Below are 27,594 nucleotides of genomic sequence, written 5' to 3'. Positions count from 1 at the left end.
ATATTAAATGCCAAGTCTGTATATATATACACTACTAGAAGTACCCGGCATTGCCGGGCGGGGAGAGGGAGGGGAGGGGAGGGGAGCGGAGGGGAACAGGGGGGAGGGGAGGGGAGGGGAACAGGGGGGAGGGGAGAAGAGTGGGAGGGAGAGGGGAGAAGAGGGGGGGGGATGGGGCCGGTGAGGGATGGGAGGGGGTGGGCAGGGGGGAGGGGGGGAGGGAAGAGGGGGGAGGGAAGAGGGGGGGATGGGGAGGGTGAGGGAGGGGAGGGAGGGGGGAGGGGGGGAGAAGAGGGGGGGAGGGGAGAAGGGTAGGGGAGAAGGGGAGGGGGTAGGGTGGAGGGGGAAGGGAGGGGGAGGGGGGAAGGGGGAGTGGAGGGGGGAGGGGGAAAGGGAGGGGGGAGGGGGGAAAGGGAGGGGGGAGGGGGAAAATGGAGGGGGAGGGGAGGGGGGAGGGGGAGAAGGGGAGGGGAGGGGAGGGGGGAGGGGAGAAGGGGAGGGGGAGAAGGGGAGGGGGTAGGGTGGAGGGGGTAGGGTGGAGGGGGAATGGAAGGGGGGATGGAGGGGGGAGGGGGGAGGGGGAGAAGGGGAGGGGGGAGGGGAGAAGGGGAGGGGGAGAAGGGGAGGGGTAGGGTGGAGGGGGTAGGGTGGAGGGGGAATGGAAGGGGGGACGGAGGGGGGAGGGGGAAGGGGGGAGGGAAGGGGATGGCCAGTCAACAATGACGTTGCAGTTCTCATGGTCGGAGAGCAGCACAACAATCGGACATAGTCCTGCATATTCGCAACAGCACGAAGCGGCTTTTGGAGACTCACCGATCCTGTGACGTCCTCCAGTACCGGCGTTGCCGGGCGGGGGAAGGGAGACCCGTACATTCCCAACCCGTACATTCGCCCTCTCGACTCAAGCTCACTCAGACAAAAGCCTCGCACAAATTACACCGTGAAGGCCCAATGGTCATGTCTATGCCACAAATCACGGGCGCACTGAATTGAAAATATATAGAACGCTCATACTCCGTGAAAAGTGAAGCCGCCGTGTCGCCATCTTGGTCAGCACGACTCGACCAACTCGCTTCGCGGATCTCGTTTTGTGCGGCAATAAACTGCTCCAATCGGTTACGGAAGGGTTGTGGAAAGACGTTTCACAGCTGTTTCAAAGACATTTAATTCATATCGCACAAAATCGATACAAAACACGATCGCATAAAAGGTGAAAAAACGTGTGACGTGTGACGGGATGGAACATCACGTGATCGCTCTGAGTGAAACGGCTCGACCAACTCACTTCGTGGATCTCGTTTTGTGCGGAAATAAACTGCTCCAATCGGTTATGGAAGGGTTGTGGAAAGACGTTTCACAGCTGTTTCAAAGACATTTAATTCATATCGCACAAAATCGATACAAAACACGATCGCATAAAAGGTGAAAAAACGTGTGACGTGTGACGGGATGGAACATCACGTGATCGCTCTGAGCGAATCAGTCTGGCGGCAGTAATGGAACATCACGTGATCGCTCTGAACGAATCAGCGAGCTGCTCTGGAAACCGGCTGAGATTAGCGGGTACTTCGCTGAAATGCGCTGAGGTAAATATGAATAAAAAATATGGATCGTCAAATATTTTGAGTTCGGCCATGTTCGTCCCAGGCTCAATGGCCATGTCTATGTCAAATATCAAGCACGTGAGCCTCTCCGTTTAGGAGTCTATCGGTAACATTACACACACACACACACACACACACACACACACACACAAACTGTGTTATATATATATATATATATATATATATATATATATATATATATATATATATATATATATGTTTGGCTGGCAGTTTAGCATAGAGATATGCACTTGCCACTGGGCTGTCTTGCCTGGGTTTGAATCTTGGTTCCGATGTTTCACAGGCAGGACAATACATCAATGTATGTGCTGTCCGTCATTTTTGTTGGTGTTCTCCTCCTCTTCCCTTTATAAGGGGTGAGGTCTGAAAGCACCAAACTCCTGCCCTGCCTTGACCATGATCCTCCTCCACTTCCCTCTTCCCTTCAAGCCAACTCTCTCCACACTCCAATCACCCCACCTTACTGATATCCCTCTAAACACAATCCTCCCATCTCAACAGCGTTCTACCACTCTTCCTCTACCTTGTTCCCTCAACCTATCCACTCTCTTTGCCATTCCCTCTTCCCCCATCCACACCAACTGTCCAGCCCATCTCACCAAGACATAAGGACAATATTTTCGCAGAGGTTCGATAAGCCAGCTCCTATGCGTGACACGATGTGGGCATGGGAGAAGAAGGCTTTTTCAACAGGGAGTGTCCTTGATTTGACTTGATTTGGAGCAAGGCTCTTCTGCAGCGATTTCCCACCATTAAATTAAGACTAAGCGTATTTTTTTCAGGATGAGTGTGTTATTTACCTCAGCAATCAATCCAGGAATGTTTATTTTTGGTGCAAAGAAAATCCTCACTTTTATGGGGAGCTTGAACAGCATCCTCCTCATGTCATGATGTGGACAGCAATTTCAGAAGATCATTTGATAGGGCCATATTTTTTTCGATACAAGTGTCAATCACACTGCTTATTTGAACATGCTTCAGACGTGGTTTGTTCCACAACTGCGTGAGAGAGAGCTCTCGAGGCAACAGCTATCCTGCAACAAGATGGTGCACCAGCACATTATGCTCTCGCAGTTAGAGAATATCTCGACAAATTCAGTGGACGATGTATTGGACGTGGATCTGAGATAGTGTGGCCTCCTCGAAGTCTGGACTTAACAACATGTGACGACTGGCTTTGGGGCATTGTGGAAGAGGAAAGTTCTCATCTCCGCCTAATAACAGTTGAAGACCTCGAAACAGCTGCCAGGGGCCTTTATGACCTCCAGCCCTCAATATGGAAGATGATGTCCTGAAGAACAAGGAGAAAAATTCAAATTTGTGCAGAGAATGGAGAGGAGCATACAGATAAATTCTAACTGAATTCTAACTGCTTGCATAGGGACTCTGTGGCCACTCTGTACACTCTTCACTCCCACAATCCTCTTGGCCCAGTTGTTATTGCAAATCTGCAGCCTCTGTTGTTTTCTCTCCATCAGTACCACCGTCTCCTGACCGTAAGAGTAGGCCCACGTTACACAAGACATCAGAACCTTTCCTTTCAATCACCTTGAAATCTTTCTGTCTGCCATTACTCCCTCCACCATCCTCCACGCAATCACACCTACCTAAATCCTCCTCTGCACCTTTGCCTCTGACTTACCATCCCCGGTCACTGTTCCCCCCAGATACTCAAACCTATTTCCTTGTCTGATCTCCTCCCCCTCCAACCTGATATTCATTTATTTTCCCTGCTGCCCAACCCACATCACCTCTGTCTTCTCTTTGCTCATTTTCAGCCCATGTTTTGCAAATGCCTCCTTCCACCTCCCCAGTACTTCCTGCATCTCTCCACCCACTCTCCACTCCACCACAACAACCAGATTGTCTCCATACAATATCCTCCCGGGAATATCTTTAACGTTTACTTTCCTGCTTACCAGCTCCATCCACATGATAAACATGAGTGGGCTGAGAGCACTTCCTTGCCTCAAACCGATGTTCACACTGAACTCCTCCGACATCCCAGAACCAACCCAAACTCTTCCCTTCGTTCTCTGGTACATTCCTTCCACCAACCTAACTTCTGATTCTGGCACTCCCATCCATCTCAATGCCCCCATCACCATCTCTCTTGGGATCGTGTCGAAGGCCTTCTTCAGATCTACAAATCCCAATGCCATTTCACCTTGCACCTCCAACCTCTTCTCCACCAGCTCAGTGCAAATATACCATCTGTCATTCCTCTACTCTTTCTAAAACCCTGCTGTTCTTCACTGATCTCCTTCTCTGCACTCTTCCTTATCCTCCCCTCCAGAACCCTCTCCAGCACCTTCATGAAATGACAGGAGCATAATGCCCCTGTACTTCCCCAGATCTTTAACCTCTCTCTTCGTCTTCCATGTCAGCTCAATTAATCCTGCCCTCTAATCCTCCACAATTTAACCATCTCTCATACATACATTCAACAACCTCTTCGTCCTATTCACTCCAACTTCTCCTGCAGCAATTATCATCTCTGTACACACCTCATCAATTTCCACCAACTCCACTTTCCCCTCCACATGTCTTGGTAGCTCCAGCTCTCCGTTGCTTCCTTCCCGGGTGAACAACTGTTTGGAATATCCTTCCCACACCATCAATATTGCGCCCCTCTTTGCCACGAGCCTCCCACCACCATTCTTAATCACCATCCCCTGTTCATGTCCAATTGCTATCCTCATCCTTGTTCCGAGCCAATTTTAGATCATCTTCCTCCCACCATCCTCTTCCAACTTGTTGTACACGTCATCTTCCATATCATTCCTCGCCTTATCCACAGCTCTGCTTGCTGCTGCCTCATGTGGACGTTAAACTGGGTGTTCTGTCTTATAGCATTAGGTGGACATTCTTATAGGTGGACATTAAAGATCCCACGGTATCCTTGGTGAAGAGGAGGCAGGTTATCGCTGGCATCCTGAACAAATTACAAACTCCCGCCTAAACTGCAGGGAGCTACTGATCTGGTATTCTTGGAGATTCCTTGACACCAGGATACACTGCTTGCTATATATTCGAGCATGATTGATGTCTGGGCAGCAACTTCTACAATCTACAGTATAAATAAATTCACTCAACCAGGTGTTCCTCAAGTGCCACGTGTGAACCGCCGTCTCCTCTTCTTCCTCCAACTCCTCTCCTCCTTCCTTGGGATAATCTTCAAATATCTCTTCCAGTCTATCACAAAGCTCTTCCAGCCTATCACAAAGCTTTTCCAGCCTATCACAAAGCTCTTCCAGTCTATCACAAAGCTTTTCCAGCCTATCACAAAGCTCTTCCAGCCTATCACAAAGTTCTTCCAGCCTATCACAAAGCTCTTCTAGCCTATCACAAAGCTCTTCCAGCCTATCACAAAGCTCTTCCAGCCGATCACAAAGCTCTTCCAGCCTATCACAAAGCTCTTCCAGGCTATCACAAAGCTCTTCCAGCCTATCACAAAGCTCTTCCAGCCTATCACAAAGCTCTTCCAGCCTATCACAAAGCTCTTCCAGCCTATCACAAAGCTCTTCCAGCCTATCACAAAGCTCTTCCAGCCTATCACAAAGCTCTTCCAGTCTATCATAAAGCTCTTCCAACCAATCTTCAAGTACAAAAGGAAAACTACATGACATAATGAATACTGTATATTCTCTGGGATATAATGCTGTGAATGCTGGAGCAATAAGACTGTTCCCTGACTACTGATACGGTCTGCTGACGCTGTTCCTGGTTACTCAAATCAGATGCATGTGTGACCAGGTATGTTTCTCACTTATTGAAAGGAGGTGTTGCATGACTTTTGGTGTATATCGTAAACTAGCCGAAAGCACCCGGCATTGCCCGGGTTCTTTTTGAATGAATTTACTACTATAATTCAGCTTTTACTTGCGGCCGTAGAAGATTGACTACTATAATTCAGCTCAGCTTTTAATTGCGAAATGGGCCCAGCCTGGCCGAGGCGGCCTCGACCGGCCTCGCCACCTAGCCTAAAACCTTCCCGGGCCCGTCCCAACATTTTTAGTTCTTTTTGAATGAATTTACTACTATAATTCAGCTTTTACTCTCGGCCGTAGAAGATTGACCACTATAATTCAGCTCAGCTTTTAATTGTGAAATGGGCCTTGACTGGCCTCGCCACCTCGCCTAAAACCTTACTGGGGCCCGTCCCAACATTTTTTGTTTTAGAGGTTTCCTCCTATCTTTCACTGTTCAGGAGATTAGCGCGTGCAGACAAACAAACAAAAACTTTCTTTTATATATATAGAAGACTAGCCGAAAGCACCCGGCGTTGCCCGGGTTCTTTTGAATGAATTTACTACTATAATTCAGCTTTTACTCGCTGCCGTAGAAGATTGACTACTATAATTCAGCTCAGCTTTTAATTGTGAAATGGGCCCAGCCCCGCTGAGGCAGCCTCGACCGGCCTCACCACCTAGCTTATAACCTTTCAGGGGCCTGTCCCGACATTTTTGGTTCTTTTTGAATGAATTTACTACTATAATTCAGCTTTTACTCGTGGCCGTAGAAGATTGACTACAATAATTCAGCTTTTACTCGTGGCCGTAGAAGGTTGACTACTATAATTCAGTTTTTACTCGCGGCCGTAGAAGATTGACTACTATAATTCAGCTTTTACTCGCGGCCGTAGAAGATTGACTACTATAATTCAGCTTTTACTCATGGCCGTAGAAGATTGACTCCTATAATTCAGCGTTTACTCGTGGCCGTAGAAGATTGACTACTATAATTCAGCTTTTACTCGCAGCCGTAGAACATTGACTACTATAATTCAGCTTTTACTCGCGGCCGTAGAAGATTGACTACTATAATTCAGCTTTTACTCGTGGCCGTAGAAGATTGACTACTATAATTCAGCTTTTACTCGTGGCCGTAGAAGATTGACTACTATAATTCAGCTTTTACTCGCGGCCGTAGAAGATTGACTACTATAATTCAGCTTTTACTCGTGGCCGTAGAAGATTGACTAATATAATTCAGCTTTCACTCGCAGCCATAGAAGATTGACTAATATAATTCAGCTTTTACTCGCGGCCGTAGAAGATTGACTACTATAATTCAGCTTTTACTCGCGGCCGTAGAAGATTGACTACTATAATTCAGCTTTAACTCGCTGCCGTAGAAGATTGACTACTATAATTCAGCTTTTACTCGCAGCCGTAGAAGATCGACTGCTATAATTCAGCTTTTACTCGCGGCCGTAGAAGATTGAATGAATGAATGAATGAATGATCGTTAAGATTGACGACTATAATTCAGCTTTTACTCGCGGCCATAGAAGATTGACTACTATAATTCAGCTTTTACTGGCGGCCGTAGAAGATCGACTACTATAATTCAGCTCAGCTTTTAATTGCGAAATGGACCCAGCCCGGCCGAGGCAGCCTCGACCGGCCTCGCCACCTAGCCTATAACCTTCCCGGGGCCCGTCCCGACATTTTTTGTATTAGAGGTTTTCTCCTATCTTTCACCGTTCAGGAGATTAGCGCGTGCAGACAAACAAACAAAAAACAAAAACTTTATTTGATATATATGGATACATAGATAGATTACCTTGCATGTGTATGAAAATAACCTTGTTATTTTATCCCATCTGTGGACTATCAGAGTGTCGTTCTATAAATAGGTTTGAACACAATACGTCCTTGCAAATTCACATCGCAATCTCACACCTGCTTGTGTTTCAGAATCGTATGAGTGAGGTACACCATCTCACCCACCTGCCTCTGCGCTCACCTGTGTCACTTGAGTTTCACAACATCACTTACTCTGTGAGGGAGGGCTCGCGTTGGTGTTCTCGAGGTAGTAAGTATGAATTCCACCCGTTAAAACACCTTATATTATCATCATTGTTGTTAACCCTCATTGGACTTGGTCCGAAACGCGGGCCTATGGATTGGTTCTCGTCCGTCCGTCCGTTCGTCCATTTGGCCGTCCGTCCGTCCATGCCAGCGTCCGCAACCATATATTGGATATGTATGGACTGATTTTGTTCATACTTGGTGCAAAGACAACACATGATGGTATACATATGCACATCATTTTGTTTCACGATGTGATCAAGTATGGCCGACTGGCAGCCATTTTTTTACTTAAACGTGCCCCCAACCATTTGTTCAACATGCATGGATCGATTTTGTTCAAATTTGGCACAACGACAATAAACGAGAGTATACATATGCACAAGATGTTGTTTTGTAATCCGACCAAAGATGGCTGACTGACGGTCTTTAACTCCATTCAGCAAAATTGCTAAAGCCACGGGGGCTGTGACACTTTATGGTTTTCTCCTTGTTATTGGTTCACGAGTTATCAAACAGAGTGACCACTATATTCGTCATGGGTGTTTGTCTGTCTGTCTGTCTGTCCGCAGCATAACTACCCAATGATATCATCTAGTCTTGATGAAACTTGGGTGGGAGGTTGATATCATGATCTAGTTGTGTCCTGCCTAGAGTGGGCGTATTGTGCCCATTGTGGGCGGAGCCACGCCCGAAAAAGATGTATTTTTAGGGGGTAATCGAGTTCAAGCTACATCTTCTCCGAGGGGTTTGGTGGAATCTGACAGGGGTTTCGATATTTGGTTAGGCCAATGTCACGTGTCTAGCCCCACGGAGCTCGAATTTTCATTTTCGCCCCAAGGTCAAGGTCACAATGTCACGAAATTTAGAAAAGTCGATTTTTGATGGTTATATTTCATTGTTCGCTTCCTGATAGGGTGAAATGTCGTACATGATCTTATATTATCACATACATCATGAAATACAAGTTTTCCAACAAATTTCAGAATCTTCGACCTTTGACCTTTGAAGGTCACAAAGGTCAAATTTGTCATTGAATACCGCTCGCTCGTGAACCATCGTCTCTCCTGACTTGTTCTTCTTCTTATTAGTCCCCTACTGGTGTACACCGGAGGGGACTATAGATTTGCATGCCATCCCTCCGTCTGTCCGTCTGTCAGTCCGTCAGTCTGTCAGTCTGTCAGTCCGTCACGCAAAGAACAGTTTTCCGGACTTATTTTCTAAACGCTTAATGCTAATGATTTCAAACTTGGTACATGGTTTCCTCATGATAAGTTACAGATCAAGTTCGAACTTCACGACGTTTCGATCATTTTTGACAAAGTTATGGCACTTTGAACTTTGGGAATTCTGATAATTCTGATGATCCTTAACTCAGTGCCATTTTAAGTTTTAATTTCCTTTCAAAAAGATTTTCTCTGCAATAATAGGACCGATTGAGATCAAATTTTCACCGTATGGGGGACTCGGTCTGTAGAATATTTTAATGGTAATTATGACGTCACAGGTCACGTGGTTCGGCCGCCATATTGTTTTTCGTGAAAACACGAACACCCCTTTTTCTCTGCAATGGCTGAACAGATCGAGGCCAAACTTTGCAGGCAGAATCGCATACCCATGACAAACAAAAAAGTCAACGAGCATGACGTCATGCATCACATGGTTTCAGAGTTATGACGTTTTTAAGCATGAACCTTTAAAACCGAGCTCTTCCCTCATTTTTGATCCAATCGAGGAGAAACTTCACAGATCTGTTCAGCATGTCAGTCTACTAAAATGTCCTTTTAGAATTTGCGATAGGGCACGTGGTTTGGCAGATATCGTTAATTAAATGAAAATATTAAGAAAATGGATATCTCTTGAATTGCTCGTACCTCAGACCGTGAGTTGGTAATTATATAATTCACACAGTGCAATATGTGCAGGCTGCTCCACAGAGCGACCTTGCGGGCTTATCAACGAGGCGAGGCGTGACACACATGTGTCTCAGCATACCTCAGATCAAGTTTGAAAACCAGCATCAACCGTGCATAAACTTGCATATTCGATCATTTTTGACAAAGTTATGGCACTTTTAACTTTGGTAGGGGACATGTATTGCAGCGCAATACTCAGAATGCTTGTTATTTTTTTCTCAAGGACAGCACAGATCAAATGCAAAAGGAGTGAAATAAAATTAACAAAATCGATGTTGTCTCAATAACATACGTGGTATTTATTCAACGTCACAGGATAAAGGGCAGTCCTATGGTCTCAAAAGCATAAACAGGTGGCAGTCACAGCACGAGAGGGTTGATGTAAGAACAGCATCTGCAAGGAAGATAAACAAAGCAAATTATCATTTCATAAATATGGTTTTGACCCATTAAAATTAGTTCAATACATGATTGATAGGTTTTGTTGACAATTAAGATACACTGAGATTGTTTCCCAGGGTACAAGACTGTGCTGAAAGGCCTTTCGGGCAAATTTGGCAGTCAAGAACTCATTGGCATTCTTGGCCCCTCGGGTGCTGGGAAATCTTCACTTTTGGACATCCTTGCTGGTTACAGGTGAACTCCACCTACATACCTACCTGTATGTATGTATGTATGTTTGTATGTATGTATGTGAATAACATGGATAAAGATATCAATAACATGGATAGTGAAAAACCTGGGAGTACCTGTTGAAACCCCAGCCGCCCCATCTTTCTCTTCCCACAAACATCCAGTTAACTACTTGAGAATGAAGGAAAAATAATATTCCTTATTTGCGATTAAATGTTTTGCACATAAAAAAATGAATAACACGGTTAGAAAAGGCTGATTATATTAAATAAAAAAGAGTGGTTCTTCTTCTTGAATGTCTTTCATATGTATAGTAAGCCAAATTTTGTGAACCCCTCCCCCCTCCCCTCCACCCCAAACAGGCAGTTCTGTCTTAATTTATTTCATTTCTTAAATTTGGAATAAAACTTTTTAAAAATCAATTCAGCATTTTTATCCTTATTAGGATGACGTAACAGTTCCCCGCTTTAGTACAGTACCCCCATTTTAGTACAGTACCCCCACTTTAGCCCAGTATCTCCACTTTAGTACAGTACCCCCACATTAGTACAATACCCCCATTTTAGTACAGTTCTGTGGCGGGCACAAGGGGCAATAATTCCGCACACCAGTGGGTGGCGCGAGCGTCCAGGCGGGGAACGAAAGCACATGCCCCGCCCTTCGACCGATCGGCCACGCCCGGGGACTAGGCGTGGCCTCGGGACATATATGCGGGCTCTAAGCTCGAGCCCGCCCAGTGCTGAAGTGCGAGCTTTGAATAAAGACTCTTGTTGTACCAATGCGTTGTGGCCTACCTCTCTGGCAATCGAGTCGTGTGTGCACAGCACCACACTGGTGACCCCGATTGGTTCAGCCGTTGCTGACCACCGAACGCGCCATGGCTACCAACGCCGTCGCAGTCAAACTCCCAGAGTTTTGGGAAGCCCAAGCCGTCGTTTGGTTTTTGCAGGCCAAAGCTCAATTCCAACTCCGAGGCATAACGGCGGACGAGACCCGGTACTACCACGTGGTCGCCGCCCTCGGGCCCGGCACTGCCGCCCGAGTCGTGTCCATCCTTCGGCGCCCGCCGGGCGACAACAGGTACGAGGCGCTCAAACGTCTCCTCACCACCACGTTCGGGCTCACAGAGACCGAACGGGCCGACCGCCTCCTGGACCTTCCCACCCTCGGCGACACACGACCATCCGTCCGGATGGATTCCATGCTGTCCCTGCTTGGAGACCAGCCCCCGGATTTCTTATTCCAGGCACTTTTCCTACGCCAGCTACCTGCACAGGTACGCCTCATGCTGGCCGGTTCCAAAATAAAGGAACCCCGCGCCCTGGCCATAGAGGCCGACAAGTATTTCGCGGCCTGCGACACACGGTCAGTGTACGGTGCTGCCGTAATGGATCCCGGTGCGGAGGCTCCAGCGCCCCCGGTTTCCCTCGTGGCCGCTGCTACGCCCCGTCCACTACCGCCGCCGCCACCACCACCGCCGCCGGCACGGCCGCCGCGGCCGTTACCGCCGCAAACCTGGTGCTACTACCATGCCAGGTTCGGCCGCCAGGCTAAAGCGTGTCGCCCGCCGTGCTCTTTTGACGGGTCGGGAAACGACCTGCGCTCACTTGCGGCCATGAGCGTCGGCCATTCCGGCAGCCTCCTGTTCATCATGGACACCTTGTCCGGGTGCCGTTTTCTTTGCGACACAGGAGCGCAGGTAAGCGTCCTCCCCGCCTCCACATCCGACAAGCAAACCGCGGCCGGGGCCCCGCTTTGCTTGCCGCCAACGGTACACCCATCTGCACATTCGGTAAGCGTTGCCTCTCCCTGCGGTTCGGAGGGCAGCGCTTTCAATGGTCGTTCGTGACCGCCAGCGTGCCAATGGCACTGCTCGGTGCGGACTTCCTATGTGCGAATGGGCTGTTGGTCGACGTGAAGCGCAGACGGCTCATCCAGGCCGAAACCTTCAGCTTGCTCGCTTGTTCGCTGAGCGGCTCGTTGAGCGGCTCTTTGAGCGGCTCACCGAGCAGCTTGCCAAGCGGCTTGCTGGAAGATTCCGTCCCGGCGAGTTTAGTTTGCACGCTTCCGGCAGCGGACGACTTTACCCGCCTCCTCGCCAGTTTCCCGGCCCTCACGCAGCCCACCTTCTCAGCGGTGGCCGTTAAACACGGGGTGGAGCACCATATACCCACGGTCGGGCCGCTGGTCTATTACCGGGCACCCCGACTCGAACCCACGAAGCTCGCCGTGGCGAAAGCGGAGTTCGCCACGCTGGAGCAGCTGGGGATCGTACGGCGCTCCAACAGCGCTTGGGCTTCTCCTCTGCACATTATGCCGAAGCCCGGCGGAGGATGGCGGCCGTGCGGGGACTACCACTGGCTCAATGATGCCACCACCCCCGACCGCTACCCGGTCCCGCATATCCAGGACTTTTCCGCCCGGTTGGCAAACACGACCGTGTTTTCCAAGGTGGACCTCATCCGGGGCTACCACCAGGTCACCGTCCAACCGGACTATGTCCCGAAGACGGCCGTCATCACCCCTTTCGGCCTCTTCGAGTTCCTGAGAATGCCTTTCGGGTTGAAGAATGCGGCCCAGGCATTCCAACGGCTTATGGACAGCGTCTTGCGCGACTTACCTTTCCTCTTTGTCTACCTGGACGACATCCTAGTCGCGAGCGCGTCCCGGGAGGAGCACCTGCTCCACCTCCGCATGCTTTTCGAATGCCTGGGCCAGCATGGCCTAATCATCAACCCCGCCAAGTGCCGTTTCGGCGTCGCCACCATCGACTTCTTGGGGCACCGCATCACCAGGCACGGGGCCGTCCCTTTACCGGCCAAGGTGGAGGCGGTCAGGGATTTCCCACGGCCCCGCACGATTAAGGGGCTCCAGGAGTTCCTGGGCATGGTAAATTTTTACCACCGCTTCGTGCCCCACGTCGCCCAGCTCCTCCGCCCCTTGCACGAGGCCCTCCGGGGCAAGCCGGGCAAAGGTGACATCGCCTGGTCGGAGCTGATGGCCGCGGCATTTGCGGGCGCAAAGCTGGCCCTGGCCGACGCCACCATGCTGGCGCACCCGGCGCCCGATGCACCGATCGCCCTCACCACTGACGCATCGGACTACGCGGTGGGTGCGGTGCACGAGCAGTGGGTGCGTGGTGCTTGGCAACCTCTGGCGTTTTTTAGCCGGCAGCTTCGCCCGCACGAACGCCGCTATAGCACCTTCGACCGCGAGCTGCTCGGGCTCCACCTGGCGGTCTGACACTTCCGCCATCTGCTGGACGGCCGCCCGTTCACGGCTTTCGTCGACCACAAGCCCCTTGTGTTCGCGATGGCCAAGGTCGCCGAGCCATGGTCGGCACGGCAGCAGCGTCACCTCTCTGCCGTGTCTGAGTACACGACAGACATCCGTCACGTGGCGGGTAAAGACAACCCGGTGGCGGATTGCCTTTCCCGGTCCGTCGTGCATGCGGTCCACCTCGGCGTCGACTATACCCGGATGGCGGAGGACCAGACCGCCGACCCCGGCGTCCAGGCCTTGCGGACCGCCGTCACAGGCCTCCGCGTCACCAAGGTGCCATTCGACGCCGCGGGCGCGGCCCTCCTATGCGACGTCTCCCTTGGCCGGCCTCGCCCCATCGTGTCCGCTGGCTGGCGGCACCCAGTTTTCGACGCCATGCATGGCCTGTCCCACCCGGGCACGAAGGCATCCCAGAAGCTCGTCGCGGCGAAGTTCGTCTGGCATGGCCTCCGGAAGAACGTCCGCGACTGGGCCAGGACGTGCCTCGCGTGCCAGCGCGCAAAGGTCCACCGCCACACCCAGGCCCCGTTGGCCCCGTTTGTGGTGCCCGAGCGTCAGTTCGACCACGTGCACGTCGACTTGGTGGGACCTCTGCCTCCCTCGCGGGGGTTCACCCACCTCCTCACCATGGTGGACCGCACCACACGGTGGCCGGAGGCCGTCCCATTGGTGGCGACGTCTGCGGCTGATGTTGTGCAAGCCTTCATCGCCACTTGGGTTGCCCGGTTCGGTGCCCCCTCGGACATCTCGTCCAACCGCGGCCCCCAGTTCACCTCGGAGCTCTGGGCCGTGGTGGCACAAGGGCTCGGGGTGAAAGTACACCGCACCACGGCCTACCACCCCCAGGCCAATGGCCTGTGTGAGCGCTTTCATCGCTCAATGAAGGCCATGCTCCGGGCCAGCCTCCGCGACGGCGGCTGGGTCAACAGACTCCCCTGGGTCCTGCTGGGCCTCAGGACGGCACCCAAGGACGACCTGTGCACGTCCTCGGCGGAGCTGGTCTTCGGGCAACCACTGCGGGTACCGGGTGAATTTATCCCCGACTCCACGGCTCCTTGGTCCGCGGCGCAACAGCGCTCCGCCCTTCAGGAGACCGCCCGGAGGTTCGCCCCGGTGCTGACGGCACACCACGGTTGCCCGCCTTCCCACGTCGCCCCGGAGCTTCGCACGGCGAAGTACGTCTTCGTCCGGCACGACGCCCACCGGGCACCGCTACGGCCCCCGTATGACGGGCCCTTCCGCGTGCTGGAGACCGGGGACAAATTTTTCACCATCGACATCGGCGGTGCCCCGGATCGCATCTCTGTGGACCGCCTCAAGCCGGCCCAACTCGATCCGGACCACCCCCCGCAAGCAGCTCTGCCTCCATGTCGAGGCCGCCCCCCGGCGGTCGGACCCCCGACACCCCCCAGCCCCGCCGTCCCGCTACCCCCCAGCCCTGCACCCATCGCCAGGGGGCGTTTCGGCCGGGTCATCCGGCTTCCCCGCAAACTCACCCTTCAGGTGCGCGGGAATTCTGGGGGGGCGCGTGTGGCGGGCACAAGGGGCAATAATTCCGTGCACCAGTGGGTGGCGCGAGCATCCAGGCGGGGAACGAAAGCACATGCCCCGCCCTTCGACCGATCGGCCACGCCCGGGGACTAGGCGTGGCCTCGGGACATATATGCGGGCTCTAAGCTCGAGCCCGCCCAGTGCTGAAGTGCGAGCTTTGAATAAAGACTCTTGTTGTACCAACGCGTTGTGGCCTACCTCTCTGGCAATCGAGTCGTGTGTGCACAGCACCACAGTTCCCCCATTTTAGTACAGTACCCCGACTGCAGTACAGTACCCCCACTTTCGTACAGTTCCCCCACTTTAGTACAGTAGCTCCATTTTAGCCCAGTGTCTCCACTTTAGTACAGTACCCCCACATTAGTACAATACCCCCATTTTAGTACAGCTCCCCCATTTTAGTACAGTACCCCGACTGCAGTACAGTACCCCCACTTTAGTACAGTTCCCCCACTTTGGTACAGTATCTCCATTTTAGCCCAGTGTCTCCACTTTAGTACAGTACCCCCACATTAGTACAATACCCCCATTTTAGTACTGCTCCCCCATTTTAGTACAGTATCCCCTCTTTAGTGCAGTACCTCCACTTTAGTACAGGATCTCCACTTTAGTACAGTACCCCCACATTAGTACAATACCCCCCATTTTAGTACAGTTCCCCCATTTTAGTACAGTATCCCCTCTTTCGTGCAGTACCCCCACTTTAGTACAGTATCTCCATTTTAGTACAGTACCCCCACATTAGTACAATACCCCCATTTTAGTACAGCTCCCCCATTTTAGTACAGTATCCCCTCTTTAGTGCAGTACCTCCACTTTAGTACAGGATCTCCACTTTAGTACAGTACCCCCACATGAGTACAATACCCCCCATTTTAGTACAGTTCCCCCATTTTAGTACAGTATCCCCTCTTTCGTGCAGTACCCCCACTTTAGTAGAGTATCTCCACTTTAGTACAGTACCCCCACATTAGTACAATACCCCCATTTTAGTACAGTTCCCCCATTTTAGTACAGTATCCCCTCTTTAGTGCAGCACCCCCACTTTAGTACAGTATCTCCACTTTAGTACAGTACCCCCACATTAGTAGAATACCCCCATTTTAGTACAGTTCCCCCATTTTAGTACAGTATCCCCTCTTTAGTGCAGCACCCCCACTTTAGTACAGTATCTCCACTTTAGTGCAGTACCCCCACATTAGTACAATACGCCCATTTTAGTACAGTTCCCCCATTTTAGTACAGTATACCCTCTTTAGTGCAGCACCCCCACTTTAGTACAGTTTCTCCACTTTAGTACAGTACCCCCACATTAGTACAATACCCCCATTTTAGTACAGTTCCCCCCTTTTAGTACAGTATCCCCTCTTTAATGCAGTACCCCCACTTTAGTACAGTATCTCCACTTCAGTACAGTTCCCCCACTTTAGTACAGTACCCCCAGAGTACAGTATCCGCAGTTTAGTGCAGTATATTCACTTCAGCACAGTACCCCCACTTCAGTACAGCAACCCCACTTTAGTACAGTATCTCCACCTTATGGTGGAGCTGAGTACAGTACCCCAACATTAATACAATACACCACTACAGTACAGTACCCCACTGCAGTACAATACCCCCCACTGATATTTTGGTTCTATTTCCTCGTCCTTGCTTCTCACACTCATGTTCATCAGGTTGTGTTTCCAGTGGTGAGTGGTCAGGCCCCCATTGTTCAAAATACCCAATGACACGGCTCACAATGATGACGTGCTGTGTCATTACACAGTGAATGTGGAGTTGTGGTTTACTTTACATGTGTACTTGAATTTCATTTGGCAGACAAATGGGTGTGTCTGGTGAGGTTCTCGTGAATGGTCAAATCCGTGAACCCAGCACCTTCCGTAAACTGTCATGTTACATCATGCAAGACAACGTGCTGCTTCCACACCTGACCGTTAACGAGGCCATGATGGTAAGATGGTATCCTTGGGAACTTGCAGTCTGTACATCACAATGGCCGTATACACGTCGGTACTAGCATACCGTACAGTGAATACCTCTAGTGTCCTGTCTCTGCACACACCCTCACGCTACCTGCGTAATGTCCCATTGGTGGATCCACAAATCCCCATTTCCTTTTGAAAAGATTATGCCAACGTGTGCCAGGACAGTCCTTTAAAATTCCGAATTTTTGTCCAATTTTTATGAGGACCCATCATGTCGAAACCACAGCGCACTCTCCACACCCGTATGAAGTGTTTATGAGTTTGAATTTGCTTTTTGAAAACCAAACATGAAAAACAAATGAAAAGCTTCTTTTACTTTACAGGTCTCTGCAAATCTCAAACTGCGGGACAAAATGGAGGAGAAAAAGAAACTGGTAATGAAGCTGGATTTTTTGTATTACATTTCAACATGTCGGGGCTGGTTGTTCGGTTTAAAGACTCGTGTTTCTTCACTCTCACTTTCTCCACTCTCACTTTCTCCACTCTCACTTTCTCCACTCTCACTTTCTCCACTCTCACTTTCTCCACTCTCACTTTCTCCACTCTCACTTTCTCCATTCTCACTTTCTCCACTCTCACTTGCTCCACTCTCACTTGCTCCACTCTCACTTGCTCCACTTTCACTTTCTCCACTCTCACTTGCTCCACTCTCACTTGCTCCACTCTCACTTTCTCCACTCTCACTTTCTCCACTCTCACTTTCTCCACTCTCATTTCCTCCACTCTCACTCGCTCCACTCTCACTCGCTCCACTCTCACTTGCTCCACTCTCACTGGCTCCACTCTCACTTTCTCCACTCACATCTTTCTCCACTCTCGTCTTTCTCCACTCTCACTTTCTCCACTCTCATCTTTCTCCTCTCTCACTTGCTCCACTCTCACTTTCTCCACTCTCGTCTTTCTCCACTCTCGTCTTTCTCCACTCTCACTTTCTCCACTCTCACTTTCTCCACTCTCACTTTCTCCACTCTCATCTTTCTCCACTCTCGTCTTTCTCCACTCTCGTCTTTCTTCACTCTCACTTTCTCCACTCTCACTTTCTCCACTCTCATTTTCTCCACTCTCACTCGCTCCACTCTCACTTGCTCCACTCTCACTTTCTCCACTCACTTTCTTCACTCTCATCTTTCTCCACTCTCACTTTCTCCACTCACTTTCTCCACTCTCACTTTCTCCACTCTCGTCTTTCTCCACTCTCGTCTTTCTCCACTCTCGTCTTTCTCCACTCTCGTCTTTCTCCACTCTCACTTTCTCCACTCTCACTTTCTCCACTCTCATTTTCTCCACTCTCACTCGCTCCACTCTCACTTTCTCCACTCTCACTTTCTCCACTCTCACTTTCTCCACTCTCACTTTCTCCACTCTCACTTGCTCCACTCTCACTTGCTCCACTCTCACTTGCTCCACTCTCACTTGCTCCACTCTCACTTTCTCCACTCTCGTCTTTCTCCACTCTCGTCTTTCTCCACTCTCGTCTTTCTCCACTCTCGTCTTTCTCCACTCTCACTTTCTCCACTCTCACTTTCTCCACTCTCATTTTCTCCACTCTCATTTTCTCCACTCTCACTCGCTCCACTCTCACTTGCTCCACTCTCACTTTCTCCACTCTCACTTTCTTCACTCTCATCTTTCTCCACTCTCACTTTCTCCACTCTCGTCTTTCTCCACTCTCGTCTTTCTCCACTCTCATCTTTCTCCACTCTCACTTGCTCCACTCTCACTTGCTCCACTCTCACTTGCTCCACTCTCACTTTCTCCACTCTCACTTTCTCCACTCTCACTTGCTCCACGCTCACTTGCTCCACTCTCACTTTCTCCACTCTCACTTTCTCCACTCTCACTTGCTCCACTCTCACTTGCTCCACTCTCACTTGCTCCACTCTCACTTGCTCCACTCTCACTTTCTCCACTCTCACTTTCTCCATGCTCACTTGCTCCACTCTCACTTTCTCCACTCTCACTTTCTCCACTCTCACTTTCTCCACTCTCACTTTCTCCACTCTCACTTTCTCCACTCTCACTTGCTCCACTCTCACTTGCTCCACTCTCACTTGCTCCACTCTCACTTGCTCCACTCTCACTTTCTCCACTCCCACTTGCTCCACTCTCACTTGCTCCACTCTCACTTGCTCCACTCTCACTTTCTCCACTCCCACTTGCTCCACTCTCACTTGCTCCACTCTCACTTGCTCCACTCTCACTTTCTCCACTCTCACTTTCTCCACTCTCACTTGCTCCACTCTCACTTGCTCCACTCTCACTTTCTCCACTCTCACTTGCTCCACTCTCACTTTCTCCACTCTCACTTGCTCCACTCTCACTTTCTCCACTCTCACTTGCTCCACTCTCACTTGCTGCACTCTCACTTTCTCCACTCTCACTTTCTTCACTCTCATCTTTCTCCACTCTCACTTTCTCCACTCTCGTCTTTCTCCACTCTCGTCTTTCTCCACTCTCACTTTCTCCACTCACTTTCTCCACTCTCATCTTTCTCCACTCTCACTTGCTCCACTCTCACTTGCTCCACTCTCACTTGCTCCACTCTCACTTTCTCCACTCTCACTTGCTCCACTCACTTTCTCCACTCTCACTTGCTCCACTCTCACTTGCTCAACTCTCACTTTCTCCACTCTCACTTTCTCCACTCTCACTTGCTCCACTCGCACTTGCTCCACTCTCACTTTCTCCACTCTCACTTTCTTCACTCTCATCTTTCTCCACTCTCACTTTCTCCACTCTCGTCTTTCTCCACTCTCGTCTTTCTCCACTCTCATCTTTCTCCACTCTCACTTGCTCCACTCTCACTTGCTCCACTCTCACTTGCTCCACTCTCACTTTCTCCACTCTCACTTGCTCCACTCACTTTCTCCACTCTCACTTGCTCCACTCTCACTTGCTCAACTCTCACTTTCTCCACTCTCACTTTCTCCACTCTCACTTGCTCCACTCTCACTTGCTCCACTCTCACTTTCTCCACTCTCACTTTCTTCACTCTCATCTTTCTCCACTCTCACTTTCTCCACTCTCGTCTTTCTCCACTCTCGTCTTTCTCCACTCTCACTTTCTCCACTCTCACTTTCTCCACTCTCACTTTCTCCACTCTCACTTTCTCCACTCTCACTTGCTCCACTCTCACTTGCTCCACTCTCACTTGCTCCACTCTCACTTGCTCCACTCTCACTTTCTCCACTCCCACTTGCTCCACTCTCACTTGCTCCACTCTCACTTGCTCCACTCTCACTTTCTCCACTCCCACTTGCTCCACTCTCACTTGCTCCACTCTCACTTGCTCCACTCTCACTTTCTCCACTCTCACTTTCTCCACTCTCACTTGCTCCACTCTCACTTGCTCCACTCTCACTTTCTCCACTCTCACTTGCTCCACTCTCACTTTCTCCACTCTCACTTGCTCCACTCTCACTTTCTCCACTCTCACTTGCTCCACTCTCACTTGCTGCACTCTCACTTTCTCCACTCTCACTTTCTTCACTCTCATCTTTCTCCACTCTCACTTTCTCCACTCTCGTCTTTCTCCACTCTCGTCTTTCTCCACTCTCACTTTCTCCACTCACTTTCTCCACTCTCATCTTTCTCCACTCTCACTTGCTCCACTCTCACTTGCTCCACTCTCACTTGCTCCACTCTCACTTTCTCCACTCTCACTTGCTCCACTCACTTTCTCCACTCTCACTTGCTCCACTCTCACTTGCTCAACTCTCACTTTCTCCACTCTCACTTTCTCCACTCTCACTTGCTCCACTCTCATTTGCTCCACTCTCACTTTCTCCACTCTCACTTTCTTCACTCTCATCTTTCTCCACTCTCACTTTCTCCACTCTCATCTTTCTCCACTCTCGTCTTTCTCCACTCTCACTTTCTCCACTCACTTTCTCCACTCTCATCTTTCTCCACTCTCACTTGCTTCACTCTCACTTGCTCCACTCTCACTTGCTCCACTCTCACTTTCTCCACTCTCACTTGCTCCACTCACTTTCTCCACTCTCACTTGATCCACTCTCATCTTTCTCCACTCTCACTTTCTCCACTCACTTTCTCCACTCTCACTTTCTCCACTCTCGTCTTTCTCCACTCTCGTCTTTCTCCACTCTCGTCTTTCTCCACTCTTGTCTTTCTCCACTCTCACTTTCTCCACTCTCACTTTCTCCACTCTCATTTTCTCCACTCTCACTTGCTCCACTCACTTTCTCCACTCTCACTTGCTCCACTCTCACTTGCTCCACTCTCACTTTCTCCACTCTCACTTTCTCCACTCTCACTTGCTCCACTCTCACTTGCTCCACTCTCACTTTCTCCACTCTCACTTTCTTCACTCTCATCTTTCGCCACTCTCTCTTTCTCCACTCTCGTCTTTCTCCACTCTCCTCTTTCTCCACTCTCACTTTCTCCACTCACTTTCTCCACTCTCATCTTTCTCCACTCTCACTTGCTCCACTCTCACTTGCTCCACTCTCACTTGCTCCACTCTCACTTTCTCCACTCTCACTTGCTCCACTCACTTTCTCCACTCTCACTTGCTCCACTCTCACTTGCTCCACTCTCACTTTCTCCACTCTCACTTTCTCCACTCTCACTTTCTCCACTTGCTCCACTTTCTCCACCATCACCTCCTCATGGCCGGTACGGGTTTCCATTTGATTGGCTACTCACTGTCGCCAACCCGCAACGCCCCTCCACATGAGCTTGGGGAGGCCTGAGGCCTGCAATAGGCTGGAATGGACATGGTTTATGGGTTTTTAATGCAACATCCCAGAGCTAGTTGTTATTTGTCATATTTGAGAAATATTTGAAAAAAATAAGTTATGACATCACATTTAAGTAAGACGATATCTCTCCTTTGTTTACCAAATACATATCTATTGCAAACGGTTCACAGTGCAGTATTATAAGCATGTGTTGGACACGTGTTTCTGCCTAAAAGCTTCATTATCAAAACGAAATCGACCGACAATGAAGGTTGTTGACCCAGTCAGTTTGTTACATCCATCACCGAAGGCAGCCGGACATTATGTTTTCACCCCTGTCTGTTTGTCTGCAAGCACGATATCTCAAAACGATTCGGACGAAATTTGATGGACAGGCTTTATTTTTTTATTGTTTTTAAATACAAGGTCGAGGCTCGTGTAAGAGCTAACATTGATCACAAAAAGACAAACTGGCACATAAAACATAAAACATGATAAAGGGAGCGGGAGAAAAGATGGAGAGCAGGGGCATCGGGAGATCTGTGGGAGGGAGAGGGGTTGGGGGGAGGAGGCATGGGAAGGGGGGGGGGGGGGGGAGGTGGGAGAGGTATAAAACACATGGACACTGCTCGGACTTCCAGGAAAGAAGTCGGTATTTCAATAAAGTGGTTTTGGGGTGTATTAACGGGGGTAGAAAAGATCAAGGTTTTGGATGGGGGAAGATAAGAGATGGTGGTGAACAGCTGTTTTAAGGACCTGGAGGGAGGAGTGGGATTGAAGGGAGTGAGGGAGTTTGGGTGTGTGACACGGACAAATTGATTCAATTTTGGGTGAAGATGCTGATCCGGATCCGGTAAATATATATATTTCTTTTTTAAAGTGATTCTTCACCATTGACAGATGGGACCAAAAACGAAATTTCAAAAACTTATGGACGGATTATGACGAAACTTGGTGGATGAGTTTGGCACGTGATAAGAACAAGCGATTACATTTTGTTTAAGGTCCACATGCAGATCCGGCCTATCAGGGCTACAAAACGTAAACTATTCAGCTTGGTGGAGGGATGCGCTCTACCGAGTGCAGTTCTAGTTACCCTGCGCGCACAAAGTGAAAAGCGGGGTTAAGCGATCGGGTGCGTTCGTACATACATGTCATATGTACGTACGTACGTGTCTGCATTTTTAAAATTAATTTTCTCGGCAACCCTTGATCCAATTGACACGATATTTTCACCATAGTATGCGTCTTCTCATGTTGAATCATGTAGTGGTAATTATGACGTCATATGGCATATGGCACAGGCGCCGTATTGGAAAAATCGAAAACATTTGGACCTCTATATATCCGAAACCGCTTCATGGAAAAAATTGAAACATGGTCATTGTAAAGAACTCCTCATGGTGAATAAGTGTTGCTAACGATGACGTCAATGGTGCCTTTATTATGACGTCATAATTCGATAAGTACGATGCTCAGTCCAATCAGCTGGAAACTTATTGAGCGTCATCTGCACAACAAATATATTGGAGAATGTAAATGTATGACGTCATCGGTCACGTGGTCTGGCAGCCATATTGGATCAAGGGAAGAAAAAAAACCTTAAAAAAAACAGAAGAGTTGACTGCGCAGGGGAGTAACCTGTTCGCCAGTGCAGAAAAGTGCTGAGTTATCAATTGTTTGGTGTGAAAATGCATCATCACAGTTGGTGAGTAATAAAAGGTTTGCCAAGACATCTCAGGGATTAAACAATATCAATTAATAAAAAATTTCTACATCACTTTCAAATCAGTCAAATGCTGTGTCGCCGTATCCTGTGAACTAATTGAAGCAGTCCCTTTGTTCTTGTGTTTGTATGTCCAGGTGAGTGAGATTGTCGCCGCACTAGGCCTGGGTGGATGTGAAAGCATCCGAGCTGGAAGCCTCTCCGGTGGTCAGAGACGCCGCCTTACCATTGGCCTCGAACTTGTGAACAATCCACCTGTAATGCTTTTTGATGAGCCTACAAGGTTCGTGACGTCATCGTATAGTCTGTGTACGGTGAATATGATCACCATTGCAAAAGGAAATTCTGTTACACCGACTTACTGGCAGAGTGATATGTGCATTGAGTATGGACACCTGGACGGGACTCCACCCTCAGACCGTTAGACACGCCTGCTGGGGTCATACATGTGATTACCTCCGCCAACAAAAGTGGATGGAGGTTATGTTTTCACCCCTGTCTGTCTGTTTGTCTGTTTGTCTGTTTGTGAACAAAATATCTCAAAAAGTTGTGGACGGATTGGGACGAAATTTGGGAGAGATGTAGCATATGTGACAAGGACGAAATGATTAGATTTTGGTGAAGCTACGGATTCGGATCCGGCTACCAGAATTTTTTACGTGATTCTTCACCATTGGGAGATCGGGCCAAAAATGATAAAGAGCAAGATATCTCAAAAGGTTATGGACGGATTTGGACGAAACTTGTTGGACAGGTTGTGTATGTGACAAGGACAAATAAATTCGATTTTGGTGAAGATCTGAATATGGATTCGCATATGAGAATTGTTTAATTTTTCTTAAGTGATTTTTCACCACTGGGAAAGAGGGCCAAAAACTACACATTGCGGGATGTCTCAAAAAGTTATGGATGAATTTAGACGAAACTTGTTGGACAGGTGTTGTGTGTGACAAGGAAGAATCGATTCAATTTTGGTGAATATCTGAATATGGATTCGGATATGAGAATTATTTAATTTTCTTAAGTGATTCTTCACCATTGGGAGATGGGGCCAAAAACTATACATAGCAGGATATCTCAAAAAGTTATGGATGAATTTAGACGAAACTTGTTGGACAGGTTGTTTGTGTGACAAGGAAGAATCGATTCAATTTTGGTGAATATCTGAATATGGATTCGGATATGAGAATTATTTAATTTTTCTTAAGTGATGCTTCACCATTGCGAGATATGGCCAAAAACGATACATAGCAAGTTCTCAAAAACTTATGGATGGATTTGGACGAAACTTGTTGGACAGGTTGTGTGTGTGACAAGGAAGAATCGATTCAGTTTTGGTGAAGATCCGGATCCGGATCCAGCTAGTAGCATTTTTAAGTGATTCTTCACCATTGAGTGATATGGCCAACCAGGCGGAGGTATGCTCTCTACCGAGTGCCGTTCTAGTTGGTCATGTAATTGTGATTATAATTATCGATATTTAAAAAAAATGAAGAAGATTGGATGAGTAAGCAGATGACACTGTGTGTGTGTGTGTGTGTGTGTGTGTGTGTGTGTGTGTGTGTGTGTGTGTGTGTGTGCAGTGGCCTGGACAGCTGGGCCAGTGAGCAGGTTGTGTCCCTCCTCCGTGGCCTAGCAGCTGGGGGACGCACAATTGTATGCTCACTACACCAGCCCAGTGGACGCCTTTTTCACATGTTTGACCAGGTATTCTACTAGATAAATGGATAATAAACTTCCCTCTACCTCCATCTCTGTCTCTACCTCTACCTCTCTCGACTTGGTGAGTGACGGATTCGTCTTTATATGTCTGTAGGACAAAACATCGAAGATTCGCAATTAAATTTGTTCCCAGAGTATGTTTGTTTGTTTATTTGTTTGTCTGTCACCTACATGTCGCAAATTCTCAATCGATCTTCACTAAACTTTACACCAACTGATAGAACTAGCCAAAAGGTGGATACGTAGTGTTTTTAGGTCAATAGGTGAAAAGGTCAAAGGTCAAGGTTGCATAAATTGTCACTTTTCATCCGATTCACTTGATATCTACATATACAGTTATATATAATGTTTGTGCAACCGAAGAGCATGGGTGGATGGTGAAGCCTCGGTCGACCCACATGAGTATGTCTATTAATTACGTACTGTTTGACCGAGTACGTCTATTAATCAGCACCATGACGACTTCGATTAATTACAGACTATTGGAACATACTTTTTAGACATTTAGACCTTTTAACCATTTGAACATTTCAATGCCATTTTTGCCCCCTTAGATCCTTTAGACATTTTGTAAACACAGTCGAGGCTCATAGAAGAGTGGGTACACTGAATGTATCAGGACATAACAGGACGAAAGGAACAGTAGAGAGGGGCGCACCAACAGCAGAGTTAAAGGCCAAGATGTGGGGAGGAATGAGGGGTAGTGGAGAACACATGGGGTGGGTATAAGATGGATACAGAAGGAAAGTCTCAGGAGGAAAAAACTGGAAATTTGGAAGTAGAGGTTAGGGCAGTGTGGGGGTGGGGGAGTGGGGTTGCGAGTGTAGAGTAGGTCATGGTTTTGGATTGGGGATGATCTGAGATGGTCGTGAACAGCTGTCTTGAACACCTAGACTCCTAGAGAGAAGAATGACATTGAAGAAGATGTGGAAGTTTGTTCCACAGGCAGGAGGAGGGGTGGGGAGGATTGTTTTACACCTTTTTACCGCTCATACCCCTTTAAACTCTAACAGACCATTAAACCCCTTGTAGACCGTTGTAGAGCCCGATAGACCATTTAGACTTTTAAACTCATGGGCATGTTAGACCTGTAGACCGTTAGACCCCTTTCGACGCACACCACACGGACATCTATGGAGTCTTCTTGCAATATACATTATACAGGTTATACTTTTTTCAGCGAATAATGCGCAATCTCCACCCACCTGGAAGCTGGAAGCTGGGTACTCTACAAGGTGGAACAAAATTTGCATATTGGGTCATTGAATTGGTTCACCAATCAAAACCTGGAAGCATGTTGCTTACTAGTGAGGTACCTGTGCTATGCACGAGTGGGAGCCCAAAATCTCAACCGGCGTTGTCCGGGCCGGGGGAAAATCAAAATCATAATTGTGTTGAGAAATTTATGAAACTTCTCGCCCACTGTAGGACACCTGCTGGGACCCCAAAGGGTCCACAGAAAGTTTGGTGCGGCTGGCCCAGTAGTTCGGGGATGGACGGACGGACAGACAGACACTCCTGCTTTACGATATAGATTTGCATTTTGTATGTAATGTGCCATGCACATCTTTCTTGTTTAATAGTGAAATCTTTCCTTATTTGTTTTGTCCTTTTTAGATGTTTCGCTCTCGTGCATGTCCTAATCCTAAGCCTTCGCTCTCCCCGCAGACATATGTCCTGAGCCACGGTTGCTGTGTGTATCAGGGCTCGGTGACGGGATTGGTACCTCATCTCGCCCAACTCGGCTTGCAGTGTCCGACATACCACAATCCTGCGGACTTCGGTACTTTATTCTTCTTCTTCTTCTTCTTTTCTTTCTTTCTTGTAATGTAGAAGGCTCCAGGCACAGGCTATGTCGTCCTCATCGAGGCCAGGCCGAAATAAAAGAGCTGCATTATCATCAGAAATTATTTCACCTTACTCCACATTTCTGGATCACAAAAGTTGATTTCAGTAAATTTCATATCATGTGATGCGTAAACAAACTCATTATCTCGAAAGAAAATAACGATCACCTTATTCTTCGTCTTCCTTGTCTATTTGCTTGTTCTATACTATGGTCACATGGTCCATCTTTATGACTCGGGGTCAGTGTGGAGAGAGATTGAGGTAACTCATCATCCGTGATGAGAGAAACTCTCTCAGCATCTCATGCCAAGCAACATGGCACAGAGAAATAGAAGTGAGCAGGAAGTGGGGAATTGCAATTTAATGAGGATACTGACAATCACAGACTTTTTCCTGTTCCGAAGGCAATGTTTAATGCACACAACCGAGTGCAAACAGGCAGGATAGCCAGCTTAACACCATGACTTAAGACGAGCATACTGTGACATACATCGTACTTTGTGCAACAGCAGAACCCCATTAACCGCACTCCATGTTCCCTCATTCCTTCGAATTCATCGGATTTAGTGATGGAAGTGGCTTCTGGCGACTACGGGGACCTGACGTCCCTCCTCGCTGCTGCTGTTCAAGATGTCGCCACAGACGCTACGCGGCCCAAGATGTCCACGAGTGACCCTTCTTTGGAGCCCTGTCTCACAGGCCTAACTGTGAGGAAATCCCACTTTCAAACAAACCACCATCGCACACGGTGTAGGAGTGTCGCGCCACCATTGCAACATCTCGT

General features: G+C 48.8%; 1 protein-coding gene across 1 annotated transcript in view; it reads left to right on the top strand.

Annotated features, from left to right (window-relative positions):
- Window positions 1-27,594, top strand: part of ABCG4 (ATP binding cassette subfamily G member 4) — a 77,052-nt gene that overhangs the window by 30,549 nt on the left and 18,909 nt on the right. Inside the window, exons 2-9 of the mRNA XM_078781309.1 lie at window positions 7,328-7,445; window positions 9,876-9,993; window positions 16,645-16,777; window positions 17,135-17,185; window positions 23,378-23,523; window positions 24,824-24,947; window positions 26,631-26,745; window positions 27,378-27,517. Coding sequence (XP_078637435.1) covers window positions 7,328-7,445; window positions 9,876-9,993; window positions 16,645-16,777; window positions 17,135-17,185; window positions 23,378-23,523; window positions 24,824-24,947; window positions 26,631-26,745; window positions 27,378-27,517 — 945 coding nt within the window. The remainder of the gene's footprint in view (window positions 1-7,327; window positions 7,446-9,875; window positions 9,994-16,644; window positions 16,778-17,134; window positions 17,186-23,377; window positions 23,524-24,823; window positions 24,948-26,630; window positions 26,746-27,377; window positions 27,518-27,594) is intronic.

The sequence above is a fragment of the Myxine glutinosa genome, chromosome 7 (assembly GCF_964187855.1).
Source record: "Myxine glutinosa chromosome 7, kmMyxGlut1.1, whole genome shotgun sequence".
NCBI classification, from domain to species: domain Eukaryota; kingdom Metazoa; phylum Chordata; class Myxini; order Myxiniformes; family Myxinidae; genus Myxine; species Myxine glutinosa.
The sequence above is the reverse complement of the archived record's forward strand: the minus strand, read 5'-3'. Positions and strand labels throughout refer to the sequence as shown.